Here is a 20,703-nt window from a genome sequence, read left to right as displayed (position 1 = left end):
TGCTGGGGGGTGCCAGGCCTTGTCAGGGCCTGCCCTGGTGAGGCTCTCCCAGGGGCAGTCTCCAGCTTGTTCTCTGTCTGGCATGCCCGGTCCCTGGTGGCTTCATCCATCCACCCTCTACGTCACTTTGGGTCTTGGTGAAGAAGGGGCACAGCGAGGACTCCCTGGTGTGAGTGCAGGGGGTGCAGCCAGAGCCCCCTCACACAGGGTGGAGTGGGCCCCCAGCCCTACCTGGAAAATCTCCTGGGGGTTGGATCCTTCTCAGCTTTTTTAGAATAGGGTAGTGAAATCCGAGAAAAGCAGGGTGGAGGCTTTCTGAGGTTGGGGAAGGGATAGCTTTGCTGAGGTCTGAGTGGGTGTAGGGAGGACTGCGATACCCGGGTAGCAATGACGGGAGGAGCGAAGGTCTGCACCCGAACGAATGAATTCACGAACAGAAAGAAGCTTATCTTCAGTCCGCTGTTATTCAGAGTCTAGGGTTGGAGAAGCCAACCTCTCTCCTCGTGGAGCGAAAGTCTCCCAGTTAGTTTTCGTTTCCTCACCTGTTGCAACTTGCCTTAAGATTTAGGTGCCCCCGCTGCAAGAGCAGGTGGGCTTCTCCAGCTCGGAGCATCAGGCGGCCTTGGCCTCCGCCGAGTCCCCAGAATTCTGCAAGTCTGCGCTGGAATCCAGAGCGCAGCGCCTGCAGGCGGGGACGGCGCTGGGGGGCGCCCCCCTCCCCCGGCACCGTGGCCCCGCCCCCGGACGAGGCCCCGCCCCCACGCCGCCCCTCACACCGCCCCTCCGCTCCCGGCCCCGCCCCGTCTGCGGACAGACTAGGCGGCGCCGCCCGGCTCCCGCCTCCGCCCTCGAGCGCCCGCGCGGGCGGGGTGGCGGGTGAGGGGCGGGATGTTTTGGGGGGCGGGGGTCCCGATGACGGCATCGGATCGCGCCGCGCGGAGGCTCGGCGCCCGACTGCCCCGCGGGGGGACCGCGCTCCCACCCGAGCAGGTGGGTGCGGGCCGGGGAGGGGTGGAGGTCGGGGACCGGGTGGGGGGGGAGGCGCCCGCTCGCCGCCTCCCTGCGCAAGCCTGGGCGGGGTGGCAGTGGGAGCCGGCACCTGGGGAGCTCTGCGCCAGCACGAGGAGCCCCCCCGCTGCTTGCGTGCCAGCCTCCTGGGCGGCCGGGAGCACCCCGTTCCCTAAGTCGGGGGCCTGAGGCCAGCATCCCGGGCCTGGCGCGGAGGAGCGAGCGCCGACGCTGCGAGGGTCGGCTCCGCATCTGTAATCACTTTTCCAAACTCCCGGGAGCTCCGGTCTCGTGCCCGCCTCCTCCAGCGCGACCGCAGCCGCGGAGCTGTCCCGGCGCCCGGGGTGCGCGGGGGCGCCGAGGAGCCGGGACCGCGCGGCGCAGAGCTCAGGGTGCGGGGCGCGCGGAGGCGCCCACTGGCTTGCGCGGTGGTTACCGCCGTGTCCCCAGGGCCCCGCACACAGCAGGGACTGGGTGATCGAGTGAGGGAACGAACGAACCGTTACACCTGTGGAGAAAAGTTAAATAGTGACAAATGGAGTGCCGTGGGCCCGATGGGGAGGGGGCCAGTGCGATAAGAGAAGGGGACTGGGAAAGCTTTTTGGGGTGCAGTTTCATCATCATTGTTGGACGGCTGTTAAGCGTCCGACCTTGTGCTGGGCGCTGGAGATACAGCAGGAAGCGGGACCGCAGAGTCCCTGCCTCTCAGCCCCCTCTGCGACAGAGTGGCCCGTGGCTGGTGGGAGCACCTCCGGGCGCTGTGCGTGTGTAGTGGTGGGACACAGAACACAGGCGCTTCCCTGGCTCCCTGAGGAACACCCAGCAGGCCTCAGCCGGGAGAGATGGGAGTGTGTTGCAGAGAAAGGTGAGCCAAGGTGGGTGCAGGAAGTGAGTAGACAAGGTAGGCAGGGATGTTAAAGTTTTGAATATCAGGGGCAATGGGGAGCCTCTTTTAAGAGAGTTTAAGTGGGAGAGTGACGGGATTGCATTTGCAGTTTTGAAAGATGCCCCTGGCTGCCCCATTGGACTGCACAGGGAGACCAAGAGCAGTGACAAAGCTGGTAAATGTCATCCTGTCAAGAGGCCTGTGGCAGGGGCCCCGGGCTTTGGCAATAGTATGGGGAGAAGCAGGTGAACTTGATATTTAGGAGATAGAATTGGCAGATCTGGTGGTGGGAGCTTGAAGGAAAGTCTTGAAGGATCTTTTTTGAAGAAGCTGGGGCAGGGGGTGTGAGGTGACAAAGGCAGAGATTATGGAGACCCCAGTAGGTCTTAGGGAAAGGAGTTCCTTGGTGTGGTGGTGGTGGTGGTGGTGGTGGTGGTGGTGGTGGTGGTGTGTGTATGTGTTCTAGGAGATGGGGCCCCAGGGGAAGGGTATGACACAGAAGCCCTTGGGAGTCAAGTGGAGGAGTTAGGGCCTTATTTTGCCAGTGATGGGAGCCATTGAGTGTTACAGTGTAGGACTGTGTTGGCCCTTGCAGTATTTGGGCACCAGGGTCGCAAGGAGGACGTTCTCATCTCATCTCTCCAAGGTCAGGAGCCCCAGGATCTGGCTTCAGGTCACCTGCGGGCTGAGTCATGCCCCTAGAGTACAGGGGATGATGATAGGGGCCTCCTCCTCTGCAGGGCCAGGAGGAGCCCTCCTGCAACATGGGGCTGGAGACCCAGAGGCTGCCAGGGGCCGAGGAGGCCCCCGTGAGGGTGGCCCTGAGAGTCCGTCCGCTGCTGCCCAAGGAGCTGCTGCACGGGCACCAGAGCTGCCTGCGAGTGGAGCCCGAGCACAGCCGCATCACCCTGGGGCGAGACCGCCACTTTGGCTTCCACGTGGTGCTGGATGAGGACACCGGGCAGGAGGCCGTGTACCAGGCCTGTGTGCAGCCCCTCCTCGAGGCTTTCTTCGAGGGCTTCAATGCCACCGTCTTTGCCTACGGTCAGACCGGCTCTGGGAAGACATACACCATGGGGGAGGCCAGTGTGGGTGAGTGACCCTGCTTGAGGGCCCCGTGCCCGCATCGAGGGGACTCCGTGTCTCCTGAACTTCTGCCCCTGCCCTCTTGCTGCCATTCCCTGTTGAAGATAGGGGTGCTGGGGAGAGCAGGTTTCCTTATCAGATCTGCAGCCCAGGGTGGGACCAGCCATATCAGTGGGCTGACCAGGGTAGGAAGGATGAGTCCTTGGATGTGGCAGGGGGTGCTTTTCAACTCTGTAGAAACGAGGTCGCACTGTGTGGTTCTGGTGATCTCAGTGGAAAGAAAGGGAAGAGAAGTTGGCTTGTCTCTGGAGGTTGTCAGGATGGCTGCCAAGCATCAGGAATCTGTGTTCTAGTCGTAGCTGGAATGGGGAGGGTCCAGGGAAAGCTGTGCTTTGGCTGATGCCTGGTGAGGGAACAGACTCTTGGGAGAGATGCTTTGGGCCAGCCAGTTGGAGGGTCTGCCCCATTTTAAGTAGCACAGACTGCTTTCTCTTAGGTTATAAAGGTATGCATGTTTGTCGTGGCGAATTAGGAAAATACAGAAAAACACAAGCACAAAAGAAAACTTACTGATAATTGCTTTTCAACAATCACCCTGTTAGCATTATAGTTTCTCTCTCTGAGGAAATTATTTTACCTTTAAGAAATGGGATTATATAAAAAAATGGGATTATATTATACCCATTTTTTTATTATCCTGGGTTTTTTTGAAAAAGATTTTATTTATTCATGAGAGACACAGAGAAAGAGGTAGAGACATGGGCAGAGGGAAGAGCAGGCTCCTCACAGGGGGCCTGATGTGGGACTCGCTCCCAGGTCCCCGGGATCATGTCCTAAGTCAAAGGCAGACACTATAGCCATGCAGGCATCCCTATATCCTGTTTTTATTTTCTTAACAATATATCATAAACATTACTCTGTATCACTAAATATACTTCAAGCCAGTTTTTAAATGGTGGCTTGGTATTCCATTGTGCATATAAGATAGTTTATTTAACTGCATCCTCTACTGGGTCTTAGGATGGTTGCATTTTTTTTGAAGTTATGAAGAGTGCTGCTCTGAATATCCTCTCATTACTTTTTTGGGTTACATTTAAGAAGTCTTTCCTTTTATTTATTTTTAAGATTTTATTTTAGAGAGAGAAAGCACATAAATGGGGAGGGGTAGAGGTAGAGGGAGAAGCAGCTCTCTGTTAAGCAGGGAGCCTAATGTGGGGCTCTATCCCAGGACCCTGGGATCATGACCTCAGCCGAAAGCAGATGCTTAACCAACTGAGCCACCCAGGTGCCCCTAGGAGGTCCTTTATATAACTGAGCATAGATTATAGCAATGAGCTCCCTGCTCCACGGAGTAATCAAGCCAGGGGTATCTGATGATCTAGCAGGAATGTAGTGAAGGGGATGCTTACAATATGAAAGGGGTTGGTGGAATCTTGAGAAGTTGCTTCCAACTCTGAAATTCTATAAATCTGCCTGACCATCGTAGAGCATGGCCTGGCTCAGGCTACCCAGCAATCCTGGCCTCTGCTGCTACGTGCATGCTGGAGCTCCATCCTCCAGGTGCTGGCAGTGGCCTCGGGGCCTTGAGCCGTGTCCATCTGAAGGCATGGTGGCAGGAGCTCTGTGGTGTCTCCCTAGCTTCCCTTCATGAGGATGAGCAGGGCATCATCCCTCGGGCCATGGCCGAAGCCTTCAAGCTTATCGATGAGAATGACCTGCTTGACTGTCTGGTGCATGTGTCCTACCTGGAAGTGTATAAGGAGGAGTTCCGAGACCTGCTGGAGGTGGGCACTGCCAGCCGCGACATCCAGCTTCGGGAGGATGATCGGGGAAATGTTGGTGAGGAACTCTGGGGGCCCCACTGGCTGGGAGTGGGGCTGCAGCTGCTGAGGGGTGGCACTGGAAGGTTTTGCCTTCCTGTCTCCTGTCTCCACTGAGTTCAGTATCGACTTCTGTACCCAGCATGCAAGGCATTGAGGTGGGCCTGGGGCAAGCTGGAGCCCCTCAGGCTGGAGCCAGGATGGGCAGGACCCCCCCCCCCCCCATGGGCCCCTGTGTCGGGAATGCTGCAGAGATCCAGCCCTGCTCCACCTGCCCTCCTGGCTGGCCAGTCCCGGGGTGTCCCTACCCCGAGCTCACAGCCTTCCATGCCCGCAGTGCTGTGTGGCGTGAAGGAGGTAGACGTCGAGGGCCTGGACGAGGTGCTGAGTCTCCTGGAGATGGGCAACGCGGCGCGTCACACCGGGGCCACGCACCTCAACCGCCTGTCCAGCCGCTCCCACACTGTCTTCACCGTGACCCTGGAGCAGCGGGGGCGCGCCCCCAGCCGCTTGCCCCGACCGGCGGCCGGCCAGCTGCTGGTCTCCAAGTTCCACTTCGTGGACCTGGCGGGCTCAGAGAGGGTGCTCAAGACGGGCAGCACGGGCGAGCGGCTCAAGGAGAGCATCCAGATCAACAGCAGCCTCCTGGCCTTGGGCAACGTCATCAGCGCCCTGGGTGACCCCCAGCGCCGCGGCAGCCACATCCCCTACCGGGACTCCAAGATCACCCGGTGAGGGTCCCCGGGCAGCCCACGGGAGCAGGGGCCCCTCTCGGGCCGCTGGGTGAGGGGAGGCCAGTAGGGGATGGGTCCTGTGTGTTCCCGGGTCGCTGACCCGCGGGGTGCGGTGGCAGGCGAGTCCAGGCGCGCCGGGGCTCCTGACCACCCCACCTGGCGTCCTCAGGATCCTCAAAGACTCGCTGGGCGGCAACGCCAAGACGGTGATGATCGCCTGCGTCAGCCCCTCGTCCTCCGACTTCGACGAGACGCTCAACACCCTCAACTACGCCAGCCGCGCCCAGAACATCCGTAATCGTGCCACGGTCAACTGGCGGCCTGAGACCGAGCGCGCGCCCGAGGAGGTGGCGGCCGGTGCGCGGGGGCCCCCGCGGCACCGCTCGGAGACGCGCATCATCCACCGCGGCCGGCGCGCCCCCGGCCCCGCCCAGGCCCCCCCTGCCGCTGTCGCTGCCGCCGCCGCCGCGCGCCTGGGCGCTGAGTGCGCGCGCTACCGGGCCCGCACCGACGCCGCCTACAGCCTCCTGCGCGAGCTGCAGGCCGAGCCCGGGCTGCCCGGCGCCGCCGTCCGCAAAGTGCGCGACTGGCTGTGCGCCGTGGAGGGCGAGCGCAGCGCCCTGAGCTCCGCCTCTGGGCCCGACAGCGGCATCGAGAGCGCTTCTGCGGAGGAGCCGGCCACACAGGGGCCCGGCGGGCCGCCAAAGGTGGCCAAAGGCCAGGTGTGGCCCGGGGGAGGGAGGGAGCGGGGAAGGAAAGGGTTCAGCCAGCGGTACCCCTGCCCCCGCTCCCGCCCCCATCGGCAGAGCACATTACTGATTCAGAGGCACTTTTGCCAGCGGCCTTGATCACACTCTATCTGTCCATCCCCGAGCCTCAGGGTCTCCATCTGTGAAATGGGGATTACGCTAGTATCTACCTCCTGGGCTCCCGGGGCTGTTGTAAGGGCCGAAGGTGCACCAGGTACCCCACCCAGCACGTTAGTGGAGTCTCGGGTTCCTACTAAGAGTGGTGATATTGTTAATAACAGTACAATTATAATGACCTGAGGTGGCCCAAATAGCTTGCAGAGGGGATTGTAGGTGAGGTAGGTGAGGTGGGCTCTGGAGCCCCAATTGCAGGCGGAGCTAAGGGCAGAGCAGCAAGCTGGGGTGTCCCAGAGACAGGCAGTCTTGTCCTGCTCCTGAAACCTCTTTCCTTGCTCCATAGGATGAGGAAGGGGCACTGCAGCTGCTTGCCCTGCAGAGCCAGGTGGCCCGGCTGGAGGAGGAGAACCGAGACTTTCTGGCTGCACTGGAGGACGCCATGGAACAGTACAAACTACAGGTGTTTGGCGGGGGAGGCTTCCTTGAGGTGAAGTTTCCCGAGAAGAAGAGGGAGTTAGCCAGGGCACGCTTCTGACAGGGTGGGCAGAGATGGGGGAGGTACAGCTGAGCACACGCGTGGAGGTGAGGAACTGAATGGTGCAGTGACTGGGGGGGTGGAATCCCGGTGAGGGGGGCGGGTGAGATGTGGGGCTGGAGGGGCAGGGATGGGTCCCTGGAATCAGGCCCTTTTGTCCCAGGTAACTGAGTCAGCGTTTCCCTGGGCGCCCTCTGGCGGCAGTGATTGGCCTGAAAGTGGAGGACTGACTCGGAGGGAGGGATAGGACCTAACGGGGTGGGGTGAGAGCTAGGTCTGTAGGGGTGTGTGTGTGTCCATGTGTGTTTCGGGGGGAAGGAGACCAAGAGGTGGTCAGAGATGTTTGGCCCTTCTGAGTTTTGGCTCAGGGACAGGGGGTGGCCTCCTCTGCCTGTCGGCATCCCTGCAGCATCTCCCTTTAGCACCTGAACTTGTCTTGCAGAGCGACCGGCTGCGTGAGCAACAGCAGGAGATGGCAGAGCTGCGGCTGCGGCTCGAACTGGTGCGGCCTGGCTGGGGGGCCCCAGGGCTCCTGCCTCCCGGGTCCTTTGTGCCCCGGCCTCACACGGCCCCCCTGGGGGGTGCCCACAGTCATGCACTGGGTGTCGTGCCCCCTGCCTGCCTTCCTGGAGATGACGTTGGCCCCGAGAATTGGGGAGAGGTGAGGAGGTGGCAAGGCTGGGTGTCTGTTGAATTAGACGGGCTCAGGCAGGGGAAAGGCAGTGTTGGGGAATGTGCTCCTCACTCCAGGCTTTCCTGGAACCGGCTCTGAGGAAAGGCCAAAATTTGGGTGACTCTCTAGGGCCGCTGAGAAGGATCTGGTGCCATTGGGCATCCCTGGGCTGGCTGGAGATTGATTGACTGTGGAGTGAGGAGGTTACAGACAGGCTTCTGACTTCCAGCACTGGATGGGAAGCTTACGTACCTCCAGAGATGGGGAGCTTAGCACCTCTGAGGTCACCCCTTCTGTCTTGCAAGTTTACTTTTCCATGAGCCCTGATTTTCCTGAGCCTGGCTGCCTACTCACTTGGGACCTTTTGGACAAATGCTGCTCCTGCATCTTCCTGAAAGCGCTGGGTCATCTCAGCTGTAAAAGCCTGAGGCACAGAGGAGAGGGAGGGCGTGAGTTTGGCAGGAGTCTGTCATACACACACCACCTGGGCACGGTGTTGGTGAGATAAGACTTGGGTGCAGATGACCTGTATACAAAGACAGGGCAGATTGTCACCTGGGGAGTCCCAGGTGCTGTGGGGCAGAGGGGAGGGGTGGAGAGGGGCAGGGAGGAAGCTCCTGCTCCACCCTGGGATTGGCAGGGTTTGGTCGGAAGCAAAGACTGGTGTTGGGAAATGATTGATGGAGGGCCCCCTAGAGGCTTCCTGTCCTGAAGCCCTGGCACTCCCCTAGCAGGTGACAAATGGCAAAGAGGCTGGAGCCAAGTTGCTGGTGGAGGTCGACAGGCCAGGAAGTGGCTCTTCAGCTGCATCGGAGGAGGAGGAGGAGCAGGAGGAGGAGCAGGAGGAACAGCTGCCTCAGCGGAACTTGCACCTGCGCAGGCGAGTGGGACCAGCTGCCCACCTGACCAGAACCACTACAGGCCCAGGCAGGGCTGGAGGAGGGTCCTGCTGTGGTCTCAGGGTGCCCTCACCTACGTTGCTTCATCTAGCTGGGAAGAACAGATGGGGGCGGTGGACTTGGGACCAAGAGTTCTCACTGGGGTGAATGTGCTGCTGGGTGGGCCTGGGCTTCCTGGTCCTCAGCCTTCAGGGTGGCCCTCGGTGCCCCCAACAGCCCAGTGCCCCTGAGACTCAGCCCCCCTGGCCTCTGTCCTGCTGGACTGACACTCTGGGATTCCACTGACCCAATGGCTTCACTGCCTTCCTCTGGCTGGGAAGCATATGACTCCTGCTTCTGTCTTCCAGAAATGGCATCAACAAATGGAGCCAAAGGGAGGGGGCCTGCTCGGGGAGTCCACTTGACAGGAAGGGCCCAGAGCTTCACCTTGAGGAACTGGGTGCAGCCAACCCAGGGCCCAGAGGTGAGCTGGGTCGGGCGCAGAGAGGGCTCTGACCCTCTCCTCCACCGTCCTGGACTGGCCATCCTGGGCAGTCCACACATCACCCCGGCTGCCCCTTCCCTCGCCCGCCTCCCTCACTGTCAGCTGGGGCAGCAGCCTTGACAGTGCAGTGTGCTTGTTACAACAGTTGGTGGGAGCAAGGCCCCGGCTCGACCCCGTCAGACCCCAGCTGCCATGGCCTCTGAGTGGCGGCTGGCCCAGGCCCAACAGAAGATCCGGGAACTGTCCATCAACATTCGCATGAAGGAGGAGCTCATTGGCGAGCTGGTCCGCACAGGTGAGGTGCTGGTCTGTCAGGTGGGCCTCCCACCGGACAGTCGTTTAGGTTTGGTAACCAGCTCAGCCTCTTCCAGCTGTGTGGCCTTGAGCAGGTAGGACAGCTCCTCTGGGACTCAAGTTTTCTCATCTCTAAAGTGGGGATAGTAATCGTACCTGTTTCAAGGGTTGTTGAAGTGAATTAATTCAGCCGAAGTAAGTAATTAGACTGGTTCTCAGGAAGTATTACCTAGCATTATCAGTAGCGGTTGCATTTATCAGTTGCCTGCTGTGTGAGGGACCGTGGTGCTCACACTCTCTTGGTTTTCGGGAGCAAATAATGTCCCCAAATCATGTTGTGTCTGCCGCTATGATGCATGTAAACACAACATTTTATTTATTTATTCATGAGAGCGAGGCGCAGACACAGGCAGAGGGAGAAACAGGTTCCATGCAGGGAGCCCGACATGGGACTTGATCCTGGGACTCCAGGATCACGCCGTGGGCCGAAGGCCACGCTAAACGCTGAGCCACCCGGGCTGCCCTGGTGATGCATGTAAAGGGGCTGGGAGAGATTTGAGGTAGTGGCCAGCTGAGCCTTTTTATTTTAGTAGTTAAGTTTATTACAGAATGCATTGTAAAAAAAAATGCACTGTGAAAACTTTCAAACCCGTGAGGAAAGGCTGGTAAGGCTCTCACACCCATCACGCAGATTTCACATTACAATGTCTTGCCCTGCATTCATCTCTCTTTTTCCCTTTGCTGAAGCGTTCTGATGCAAATCCCGGACATCTTGTCATTTCGCCCCATACCTTTTGGTTGTGCCTCTTTTACCAAAATACCATGAGTGCATCTAACAACACTTACTGTCACCCCGATGCCCAGAGCATAGACCCGTCCCCTCGGTTCCTCGGCAGCTGGTTTGCTAGAACCTAGCTCCACATGTGTTCCACACACTGTTTGCTTGTTAGGCCTCTAAAGTCTCCCTTCCAGTACTTTCTCCCAGTCCTGAGGAATGTCTCACAGCCCCCCACCCTGCCATGTTCTGGGTCTGCCTATTTGCTCCCTGGGGTGTTATTCAACTTGTCCTTTGTCTTCAGATTTCCTGCAAATGGAAGTTAGTTCCAGAGGCTTAATTCTATGGAGGCCCAAGCTAGGTCTTTGCTAGTATGTATTAGATAAAAATAAAGGCAGCGGAACCCATAATTTCCCTGGGACACTGTGACGGATGAGGCTAATTTGAAAAGCAAGTGATTTAAAGGAAAATACATTCAGTAACTTGTGGTACTGGTACTGTCTTGTAGGTGGCCACCTCTCGGGAATGGGGGGTGAAAGGATGGTCCTCCCAGTGGGAGGGGCCTCCTGTGCTGATGAAGCCCCCATCCCCTCTAGGGAAGGCAGCCCAGGCCTTGAACCGCCAGCATAGCCAGCACATCCGGGAGCTGGAGCAGGAGGCAGAACGTGTGCGGGCCGAGCTGAGTGAAAGCCAGAGACAGCTGCGGGAGCTCGAGGGCAAGGAGCCTCAGGACCCTGGTGAGCGGTCCCAGCTCCAGGAGTTCCGCCAGCGTGTGGCTGCTGCCCAGAGCCAGGTGCAGGTCAGTGTTGGGAGTCCCGGGATCCAGACACGTGGGTCCTGGGGCCCAAGTTCACTGGGACCTATGGATGCTCAGGCCCTGGTGCCCCAGCCCCTGGCTGGTTTGGCGGCCTCCGAGGGTGAGGCTGGGGTGACAAAGAAGTCGGCAGCGCTGGGAGTCGGCTCAGCTTTAAACACAGCAGAGGCAGGGAGGCCAGTCCTGCCTGGAGACCGGGGGTGGGTAGGCGGGTATGAAAACAGGGTACCTCTTATTCATGCAACCATTGCCTCCCAGTTCCCTGGCCACCTGCCTCTCCATTCCATCTTCCCTCTTTCTACCCACCAGTCCATATGTCTATCTCATCCATACCCCATTTCATTTAATTGGTTCCTAACTCCCCTCTGGAGTTCGCAGGTGTAACCTGAACTGGGTCCCCACACTTGGAAGTCAGGGAGAAATGGAAGAGAGACAGCCACTCCAATGAGGAAAGTGGCAGGTTTACTAAGCAATGGAACTCGTCCTGGGTGCCCCTTTCCACAGGCACCTCTCTGAGCCATCATCAAGGGGTTCTGATTCACTTGAAGGTGGCTCCTTTGGTGGTGCTCTGGATGCCACAGCAAAAACGTAGGCATGTCTGAGAGAATACAGATTGAGACACGGATTCCAAAATCAGTGATTACTTTTTCTAAGAGCCCCGTGATCCGAACCACTGGTTTATTAACTCCCCCAGGCTGGGGATTGGATCACCCAGGGTGTTGTTCACTTCTGTCCTTATGTGATTTAATAAAGATCATGCATTAGCAGACTCAGCCGGGGGACACACCACATTTTGTTTGGATAATTTCACCGGTGCCTCCTTGTGGAGCACTCATGTCCAAGGCCGTCCGTCCTATTTTGGAGGATAGCTATTCTCATCAGAGACATTTCAGTGTTCTCAATAAGGATAGACTTTGTTGGCTATTATCGAAGGCTTGCTGGATGAATTTAGGAAGGGCTTCCATGTGTGCTGTAACCTCCAGGCCATGGAGGGAACCAAGGTGGCGGCCACATGATCATACTATTGGAAAATGGTGTCCACCTGGCCTCAGGGAGAGGCAGGTTGGCAGCTTTAGGAAATTGACCTGGTTGTGCATACCACACATGTTGGCTGGAGGAGGCAGCGCTGTCAGGCGTGTAAAGATGGACTGGGGTGGGATATGCCCACCCCTGCTGCCTTCCCTGGCTCAGTGGTATGTATTCCATTCCACATATAGTAAATTTCAGCTGGTCCAGCTTGTAGCAGGACAACAGAATCCCAGTGGAGGGACGCCTAGGTGGCTCAGTGGTTGAGCATCTGCGTTTGGCTCAGGTTGTGATCCCAGGGTCCTGGGATCGAGTCCTGCAGGGAGCCTGCTTCTCCCTTTGCCTAGGTCTCTGCCCTCTCTCTCTCTCTCTCTCTCTCTCTCATGAATAAGTCTTAAAAAAAAAAAAAGCCAGTGGAGATTGGATGGTTCCCTCTCACCTGGAGGTGTGAAGTCTCCCACCCATCCTGATGGGACATCCCATGGCATGTTCTGGTAGGTAATCCCTTTCCTGGGCATGATAGGGGGGCTTGGTGTTCTCAGCAGCATAGCATATTGTTCCATGGTAAGACTTGGGACAATGGGTGTTTCCCATGTCTTGCATATCCTCATGGGATTGGGTGCCTTGGCTGGGGTCCCCAGTCTGGCATATGGGGCAACTGGCCCTACTCGTTGATCATTCAAATGTATTGAAGCCTGGGGCAGTACTTTAGTCCACTCAGCCAGACTGGTTTTATCTGCTAATAATTTAATCTTTTTGTTTGGTTGGTTTTGGTTTTTTTACTCAAGTGTAGTTGACACAGGGTTACATTAGTTTCGGGTGTACAACACAGTGATTTGACAAGTCTGTATGTTTTGCTCTGCTCACCATAGGTGCAGCTACCACCTGTCACCACACGGTGCTGTTACAATACCACTGACTATGTTCCTATGCTATGCCTTTCATCCTCATGATATATTCATTCCATAGCTGGAAACCTGGACCTCCCACGCCCCTTCACCCATTTTGCCCACCCCACCAACTATGAGTTTGTTCTCTGTATTTCTGGGTCTCTGTGCTGTTTGTTCATTTGTATTTTAGATTCCACATATAGGCAAAATCATATTGTATCTTTCTCTTATTTCACTTAACACAATACTCTGGGTCCATCCATATGGTTGCAAATGGCAAGATCTCATTCTTTTTTTTACGGCCGAATGATAGTCATTGTGTTGTAAAGACCACATCTTTATCCATCCATTTATCAGTGGACACTTGGGCTGCTTTCATGACTTGGCTCTAATGCTGCAATAGGGGGCACCTGGGTGGCTCAGTCAGTTGAGTGTGCTTCGGCTCAGGTCATGGTCCTGGGTCTTGGAATTGAGTCTCATGTCGAGCTCCCTGCTCATCAGAGAGTCTGCTTCTTCCTCTCCCTCTGCCTCCTTTCTCTCCTTTCAATCTCTCTCAAGTAAATCTTTAAAAAATAATAGTAATCCTGCAATAAACATAGGGGTGCTTTTATCCTTTTGAATTAGCGTTTTCATTTTCTTTTTTTTTTTTTTTTAAGATTTTATGTATTTATGAGAAACAGAGAGGGAGAGAGGCAGAGACACAGACAGAGGGAGAAGCAGGCTCCATGAAGGGAGCCGGATGTGGGACTTGATCCTGGGACTCCAGGATCACACCCTGGGCTCAAGGTGGTGCTAAACCGTTGAGCCACCTGGGGATCCCTGCATTTTCATTTTCTTTAAGTAAATACCCAGTAGTGTGATTATTGGATCATATGGCATTTCTATTTTTAATTTTTTGAGGACCCTCCATACTCTCTTCCATAGTGGCTGCATGGATTTGCGTTCCCAGCAACAGTTCCTTTTCGCTGCTCCTATCCTCACCAATGCTTGTTACTTCTTGTCTTTTTAATTCTAGCCATTCTGGTAGCTATGAAGTAACCTGTCATTGTGATTTTGATTTGCTTTTCCCTAGTGATAAGTAATGTTGAGGATCTTTTCATGTGTGTGTTGGCCATTTGCAGGTCTTCTGCCCATTTTTAATTGGATTGTCTTTTTGCTGTTGAGTTGTGTAAGTTCTTCATATATTTTAGATACTAAAGCCTTATCAGATATGTCATTTGCAAATATCTTCTGTTCAGTAGGTTGGTTTTTAGTTTTGTGTATTGTTTCCTTTGCTGTGCAGAAGCCTTTGATTTTGACGAAGTCTCAATAGTTTATTTTTGTTTCCCCTTCCTCAGAAGACAGATCTACAAAAATATTGGTATAGCTGATGTTAGAGAAGTTACTGTCTATACTCTTTTCTAGGATTTTTATGGTTTCTTGTTTCATGTTTAGGTTCTTAATCCATTTTGAGTTTATTTTTGTGTATGGTATAAGAAAGTGGTCCAGTTTCATTCTTCTGCATGTGGCTGTCCAGCTCCACATCCCATCTCAAGGATGGGTCCTTGGAGCCACCTCTGGGAGCAGGAAAAGCAAGTGGAACCCATGATCCAAGGCCCGAGAAGGGGTGAGGTGCCCTAATCACCCCAATCCAGTTCATGGGTTAGCCAGTGGTCACATCTCTCAGTGACATTCCCCAACACATTTACCCTTATATGATCCCATCCATCTCACCACCCACCCTTCCATCCATCCATACAGCTGTCAATCCTTCATTCCTTCCTTCCTTTTCTCAGTTCAGGTGTCTGAGAGACACTTCAGTAGAATGATTGAGAATGTGGGCTCTGGAACCTGACTGTTTGGGTGTGAATCCCAGCTCTGCTATTTACTAGCTCTGGGTCCTTGGTCAAGTTTCCTGACCTGTCTGTGCCTCCGTTTCTTAATCTGCAAAGTAGGGATAATGCTAATCCTATTTTTTCATAAGACAGGATCACTTGCTACACACAGAGCACCTGGTGTGTGCCTGGTACATAGGAAATGTCAGACTAGCCACCACCACTAGCCTTCTGACATTAGCCAGTGGCCTGTGTCCCCTTCTGTCTGCTCCTCTATCTGTTCTCCTTTGGTCCTGCCCACCCTGGCTGTGTCAGTGTGGTGACAGCTTTTGACCCAGCAGAGGCTGTGTTGGTCCAGGTGCTGAAGGAGAAGAAGCAGGCGACGGAGCGACTGGTGTCGCTGTCCACCCAGAGCGAGAAGCGCCTGCAGGAGCTCGAGAGGCACGTGCAGCTCATGCGGCAGCAGCAGGGGCAGCTGCAGAGGCGGCTTCGCGAGGAGACGGAGCAGAAGCGGCGCCTGGAGACAGAGATGACGAAGCGGCAGCACCGCGTCAAGGTCAGGCTGGAGCTGGGGTGCAGGTGTCTGGGCAAGAGGCCGGCTTGGGGCACAGCAGGGTGGGGGGTGGGCCAGCGCTGCATCACAGCCCCCCAACTTGTGGCTGTGTGACCTCATAAACAGGTCACTTGGCCTCCCGGGGTGTGTTGTTCTACCTGGAAAAGGGGAGGGCCGGGGGTCCCAGGGGCAAGCTGTGCCTACTGACTGGCGTCTCGCAGGAGCCAGGCCAGCGTGTGCTGCTGCTGCTGCTGGTCCCCAGAGATGCAGGGCGGCCAGGCCATCTCCAGGGGGGCTCTGTGGACCACAGGCAGTTCTGAGCTGCTTGCCTGGTGCCTCCCCAGGAGCTGGAGCGGAGGCACGAGCAGCAGCAGAAGATCCTGAAGATCAAAACGGAAGAGATCGCCGCGTTCCAGAGGAAGCGGCGCAGCGGCAGCAATGGCTCCGTGGTCAGCCTGGAGCAGCAGCAGGTGGGGCCTGGGGTGGGCCTGCATCCCTGGGAGCACCCGCAGCCCTCCGGGTTGCCAGAGGCCCCTGGGGCTCAGCTGGCAGGTTCGCTGTTCTCCCCCTCGGACCCTTGGCCCAGGGTGAGAGCTGAGTTCCCTCCCTGCCTCCCCCACCCTCCCCCAGAAGATCGAGGAACAGAAGAAGTGGTTAGATCAAGAGATGGAGAAAGTCCTACAGCAGCGGCGGGCCCTGGAGGAGCTGGGGGAGGAGCTCCACAAGCGGGAGGCTATCTTGGCCAAGAAGGAGGCACTGATGCAAGAAAAGACGGGGCTGGAGAGCAAGCGCCTACGGTCCAGCCAGGTGAGGTCCTGCCAGGAGAAACCTGTCAGCTGGGTTTCTGCTAGTTGAGGTTCCTCCAAGTGAGATTCCATTAGGTGGGTCCTTCCATTTGAGGTCCCTCCAGACAATAACCCTGCCAGGTGAGGTCTAGATAGGTGAGGTTCTTCTGGGTGATGTCCCACGTAATGGCCATGTAAGCTGCAGCTATGTGAAGCTCAGTCCTACAGGGCTTACACCACCTTAGGGTGTTTATGATGCAGGTTCTATGCTATGCAGGCAGAACAAGGAATAGCAGGTGTAGACAGGAGGGCTGACCATGGAGCACCGGCACTCAGTGGTGCTGGAGGCAGACAGACCTGGGCATGTGGCCTGGTCAGCTCCATCCACCCTGCATCATTGCTTCTTCTTAAATAAGGAGCTTCTCAGCCAGTTGCCTCTTCAGTCAAATGGAGTCACAGTGTTGCCACGCAGATGAGAAGGGGGTATGTCAAACACAAAGCCCAGGGCGGGGCCAGGAGCAGGTGCCTGGCTAGGTCCCCGCAGGGGTCCAGCCCCACTGCTGCTGCCATTCTAGAACACTTGAGTCCAAGGGGCTTCAGTGTGCTGCTGGATTGTCTGGAACTTCCCTTTGCCCTCAGAGCCCTCTCTTCCTCCCACATGGGGCTCCCGGAAGGGCCTGCTCTGCTCTGCTTCCAGCTGGGTCTCCCCCATTTTGCCAGGAGTGCCTTTTCATGTGCTTGTTTTGTGTCCTTCTGGGCCATCCATGGGGGCCCCTCCTCAGAGGCTCCAGTCCCTCGGGCCCCACTCCCTCAGCTTCCGCAGGCCTCCCCGCTGAGCAGTGCTCCTGGATGTTAGGGCTTGAGGGAAGGGCATCATCCCAGGGTGGGGTGAGGTAGTGTGGCTGCCATAACTCCTGCTCCCTCCTTGACCCCCGGTGGGGCTGCCCCCAGGCCCTCAGCGAGGACATCGTGCGTGTGTCCAGCCGGCTGGAGCACCTGGAGAAGGAGCTGTCAGAGAAGAGCGGGCAGCTGCGGCAGGGCAGCGCCCAGAGCCAGCAGCAGCTCCGCGGCGAGATCGATGCCCTGCGCCAGGAGAAGGACTCGCTGCTGAAGCAGCGCCTGGACATTGACAGCAAGCTGCGGCGGGGCAGCCTGCTATCACCCGAGGTGAGCCTCGTGGCTGGCCTCCCCCCAGCCTGGTGCCGGGCCCTGCTGCTTCCTGAATGTGCTTTTTCTGCAGGTGAGACTCAGAGAGGGGGGTGGCTCCCAGGGTTGCTGGCCTGGCCCTGTCGTCAGCTCTGGGACACACAGGCTGGGCCCTGGGTGTCAATCCACGTGTTACATGCCTGGGCTCGTGTGGGAATGAGTGTCGGCAGCATATCCCCGCACCCGGTGGCCAGTCCCTGAGCCGCAGGGAGAGCTTTGTTGCTATAAACTCGGCCCGGCGGAACCTCTGTGCTCGGAAGCAGTCTCCCCATGCTTCCCTTGGGCAAAGGGTCTTCTGTGCTTCCTGCTAGAGATCATGTGAGGCGGTGCACTGCAGAAAGTAGCCTCCCAGAGCCCTGGCCTCCCCCTGGGGTTGGGGCTGTAATGGAAGCTTCCTGTCTCTGCTGTGCTGACTGCGTGCTCAGGACGAGGGGACACAACATCTCCCTTGTGGCTACAAGCTGTTGCTGTCTGCCCTGGGCTGTCGTCCAACCGCTGGGTGTGTGTGGTAGAAGCCTGGCCTCCCCCTCAACGCATGCCTTGTCCTGCAGGAGGAACGGACACTATTCCAGCTGGATGAGGCCATCGAGGCCCTGGACGCTGCCATCGAGTATAAGAACGAGGCCATCACATGCCGCCAGCGGGTGCTGCGGGCCTCAGCCTCCTTGCTTTCCCAGTGTGAGATGAATCTCATGGCCAAGCTCAGCTACCTCTCGTCCTCAGAGACCAGAGCCCTGCTTTGCAAGTATTTTGACAAGGTGGGTCTGCGACCCCCAAACCCCCTGCCACCGCCTTCTGGCCTTGAGGTGAGGGTGGGTCTGATGACAGCTGCAGAGGTAGCTCCATTTCCTCCCAGGCTAACTCCAGGCTCCAGGCCACCTTGGACTCTGCTTTCTAAAACCTGCCTTAGTGAAACTAAGACCCAGTACTCTCCCCCACCACCTTCCCCTGCTTGGCCCCTCCAGTGAACCCGGATCAGTGATTCTTATCAGGGAGTTTTGCCCCCAGGGGTCCAGAGATGCTTCTGGTCATCACAGTAGTGGGGGTTAGAGACCAGGGATGCTGTCAGACCCTCACAACCACAGTTCTCTGCCAACGATGTCACTAGTGCCAAGGTTGAGATATCCTGGCCTTGGTGAGATCCCACAGCTTGAGGCTCTGCCTGGGAGCCTAGGAGCACCTGAAGAGGAAGGAGATTGAGGCAGGGACAGAAAGTAAGCTTCATCTTGAGAGCTGACTCTTGTCATCAGGAAGTTACCAGCTGGGACACTGTTGAGGTGTCTGAGGCCAAGTCTTGGCTCAGTGGAACACCCTGGCAATTTCTTCGTGACGTCTGCCCCGGGGGGCAATGGTGGCAAGTTGGCCGAATACCTGCTGTCCCCGGTCGGCAAAGGGAGCCAGAGCTTGGGGCTGAGTGTGTCTGGGTTTGGGACAGGTAGTAACACTCCGAGAGGAGCAGCACCAGCAGCAGATTGCCTTCTCGGAGCTGGAGATGCAGCTGGAGGAGCAGCAGAGGCTGGTCTACTGGCTGGAGGTGGCTCTGGAGCGGCAGCGCCTGGAGATGGACCGCCAGCTGACGCTGCAGCAGAAGGAGCACGAGCAGAACATCCAGCTCCTTCTCCAGCAGAGTCGAGGTGAGGCACCCCAGGCCCCACACACTCCCTGGGCCCAGCCCCTGGCCACCCACCCGCCCACAGCCTCTCACCACCTCCTTGGTCTCTGCCCTCCAGATCACCTTGGTGAGGGGTTAGCAGACAGCAAGAGGCAATATGAGACCAGGATTCAAGCTCTGGAGAAGGAACTGGGCCGCCACATGTGGATGAACCAGGAACTGAAACAGAAACTTAGCTGTTGGAATGCTGCAGGCCCAAGCAGGGGTAATTCCCACCTGAGTCTGTGAGCTGGGCCACGTTTTGCCCTGCCTTGTAGTGTCAGGCTTTCCTCCCTGGGGGAAGCTTTAAAACTGTGCGAACTCTAGCTCTTCCCAGGGCAGTTCACACATGGCTTCCTGGGCTGGGGCCTGGAGAAGTGGGGCTGCCCTGGAAGGCACTGCCTCCGCCTCTGATGAGCGCATTCTTTCTCCCAGTGACAGGTGGGGAGAAGAGGACCCTGTGCCTGGAGAACAGACCACCTCCTGGAACTGAGGAGGAGCTCCCCACTGGCCCTGAGCTGCTCTGGCAGCAGCCTCTGCCCGACAGCGTCCCCCGTGCCCGGGATGAGGTGCGGGATGTGGTCCGGGCCCCGCTGCCACTGACGTGGAAACGCTCAAGCCTGTGCGGTGAGGAGCCTGGCTCTCTGGAGGAGCTGCGGCCTCGGGAGGCCACTGAGCCCCTGGTGGGACGGGTGCTACCTGGGGGTGAGCTGGGGCTGCCCTGGAATTTCGGGCCCTTGGCCACACCCCGGCGGGACTTGCGCCGAGGCAGCCCAGGGATGATTGACGTCAGGAAGAACCCCCTGTAGGCTTATGGGCAGAACCCACCCCAGAGGGACACTCCAGGCCTGCAGCAAGGTCCAGCTGCCTGCCTTTGCTTCTGGGAAGGGCAGTCTTTACCTCCCACTGCAGATCCAGGTCCTGATCTTGACACAATTGGAGTCAGCAAATTTGGGCTACAGCCCAAATGAATTCAACTCAATTTTTAAAATATATGCTAAGTCCTGCCCCCCCCCCCCCCCCCCACTTCCTTTGAGCTTTGGTATCAGATTGCCATCTTTTGGCTTGAGAGTGTGCAAAAGGCAGTTCTGGTCTCAAGACTGTGTGGCTGTGGTTCAGCCAGTGCTGGACACAGAATTAGTGACAACAGGGTTGTGTGTTAAATGGTCTTGTTTTTATGGTGGGAAGCTTTGTGTATTTTTAGAATTTTGTAAAACCATTTTATAATAAATGAGAATCTCTGAAGGAAGAAATGGGAGTTCTGACTTGGTCTGATGTACAAGCCAAGAGAATCAGATTAGAGGACACGACGGGCTTGAAAGCTTTTCAGAGTTCCTGAGACAGGCCTAATTAAGAAGCCCTAGTCCTGCCCCTGGCCAAGACTGCCAGCAAGCAGTTCCCCAGGACCCTCCTGGCTGCTCCATGACACAGGCATCTCCCCATGCACAGTGAGGATGGGGCCGGGCTGGGTTTCAGGCTGACCCGGAGACGCAGCTGCTCCAAGAACCACTAGCGCTCGGCCTGAGTGAGTCAACCAGAGACTGTGAGCTTAAACAGAAAGGCCCAGAATGCTAAGTAGCCAGAGAGGATTTTTTTTTTTTTATTACGTGAGGAATGCAATAAATTTATTCTGCCATGGGACACAGCCTTCAGCTTTTCAAGGGACCTGTGGGGAGCCCTTTCTCCCACTTCACAAGTGAGATGGGGGGGTTGTCAGACTTGCCTTGGTCTCTCAGAGGCTAGGGCTGGAATGGGAGCCCCTATAATTCCGTTTGCCCCCAACCCCTAGGCTGAGTTAGGGCACCAGCTATACCACCTCCCTAACAAGGGGGCTAGGGTGGTGGATTGGGGTACCAGGTGGGAAGGACACATTCCAAGAGGATTAAAACCCCTAAGGCACTCTT

At 56.9% G+C, this 20,703-nt stretch overlaps 1 protein-coding gene across 3 annotated transcripts; it reads left to right on the top strand.

The window, feature by feature from the left end:
- The first annotated feature begins 834 nt into the window (after positions 1-834).
- Positions 835-20,544, top strand: KIF7 (kinesin family member 7). Of its 3 annotated transcripts, none has more exons than XM_041750998.1 (19): positions 835-990; positions 2,635-2,986; positions 4,619-4,819; positions 5,138-5,531; positions 5,704-6,256; positions 6,744-6,860; positions 7,378-7,596; positions 8,343-8,488; positions 8,855-8,970; positions 9,137-9,286; positions 10,657-10,859; positions 14,963-15,160; positions 15,502-15,627; positions 15,788-15,964; positions 16,894-17,109; positions 17,700-17,906; positions 18,584-18,782; positions 18,879-19,025; positions 19,235-20,544. In XM_041750998.1, exons 1-19 carry the CDS (start codon positions 889-891, stop codon positions 19,606-19,608), a joined length of 4,197 nt encoding a protein of 1,398 aa, XP_041606932.1. In that variant the 5' UTR covers positions 835-888; the 3' UTR covers positions 19,609-20,544. The 3 variants fall into 3 exon arrangements, with proteins under 3 accessions (XP_041606932.1, XP_041606931.1, XP_041606929.1); XM_041750997.1 differs by having other exon boundaries at positions 8,340-8,488; positions 15,791-15,964; XM_041750995.1 differs by having other exon boundaries at positions 8,340-8,488.
- Positions 20,545-20,703: the final 159 nt, after the last annotated feature.

The sequence above is a fragment of the Vulpes lagopus genome, chromosome 4, assembly GCF_018345385.1.
Source record: "Vulpes lagopus strain Blue_001 chromosome 4, ASM1834538v1, whole genome shotgun sequence".
Taxonomy (NCBI): Eukaryota; Metazoa; Chordata; class Mammalia; order Carnivora; family Canidae; genus Vulpes; species Vulpes lagopus.
The sequence above is the reverse complement of the archived record's forward strand: the minus strand, read 5'-3'. Positions and strand labels throughout refer to the sequence as shown.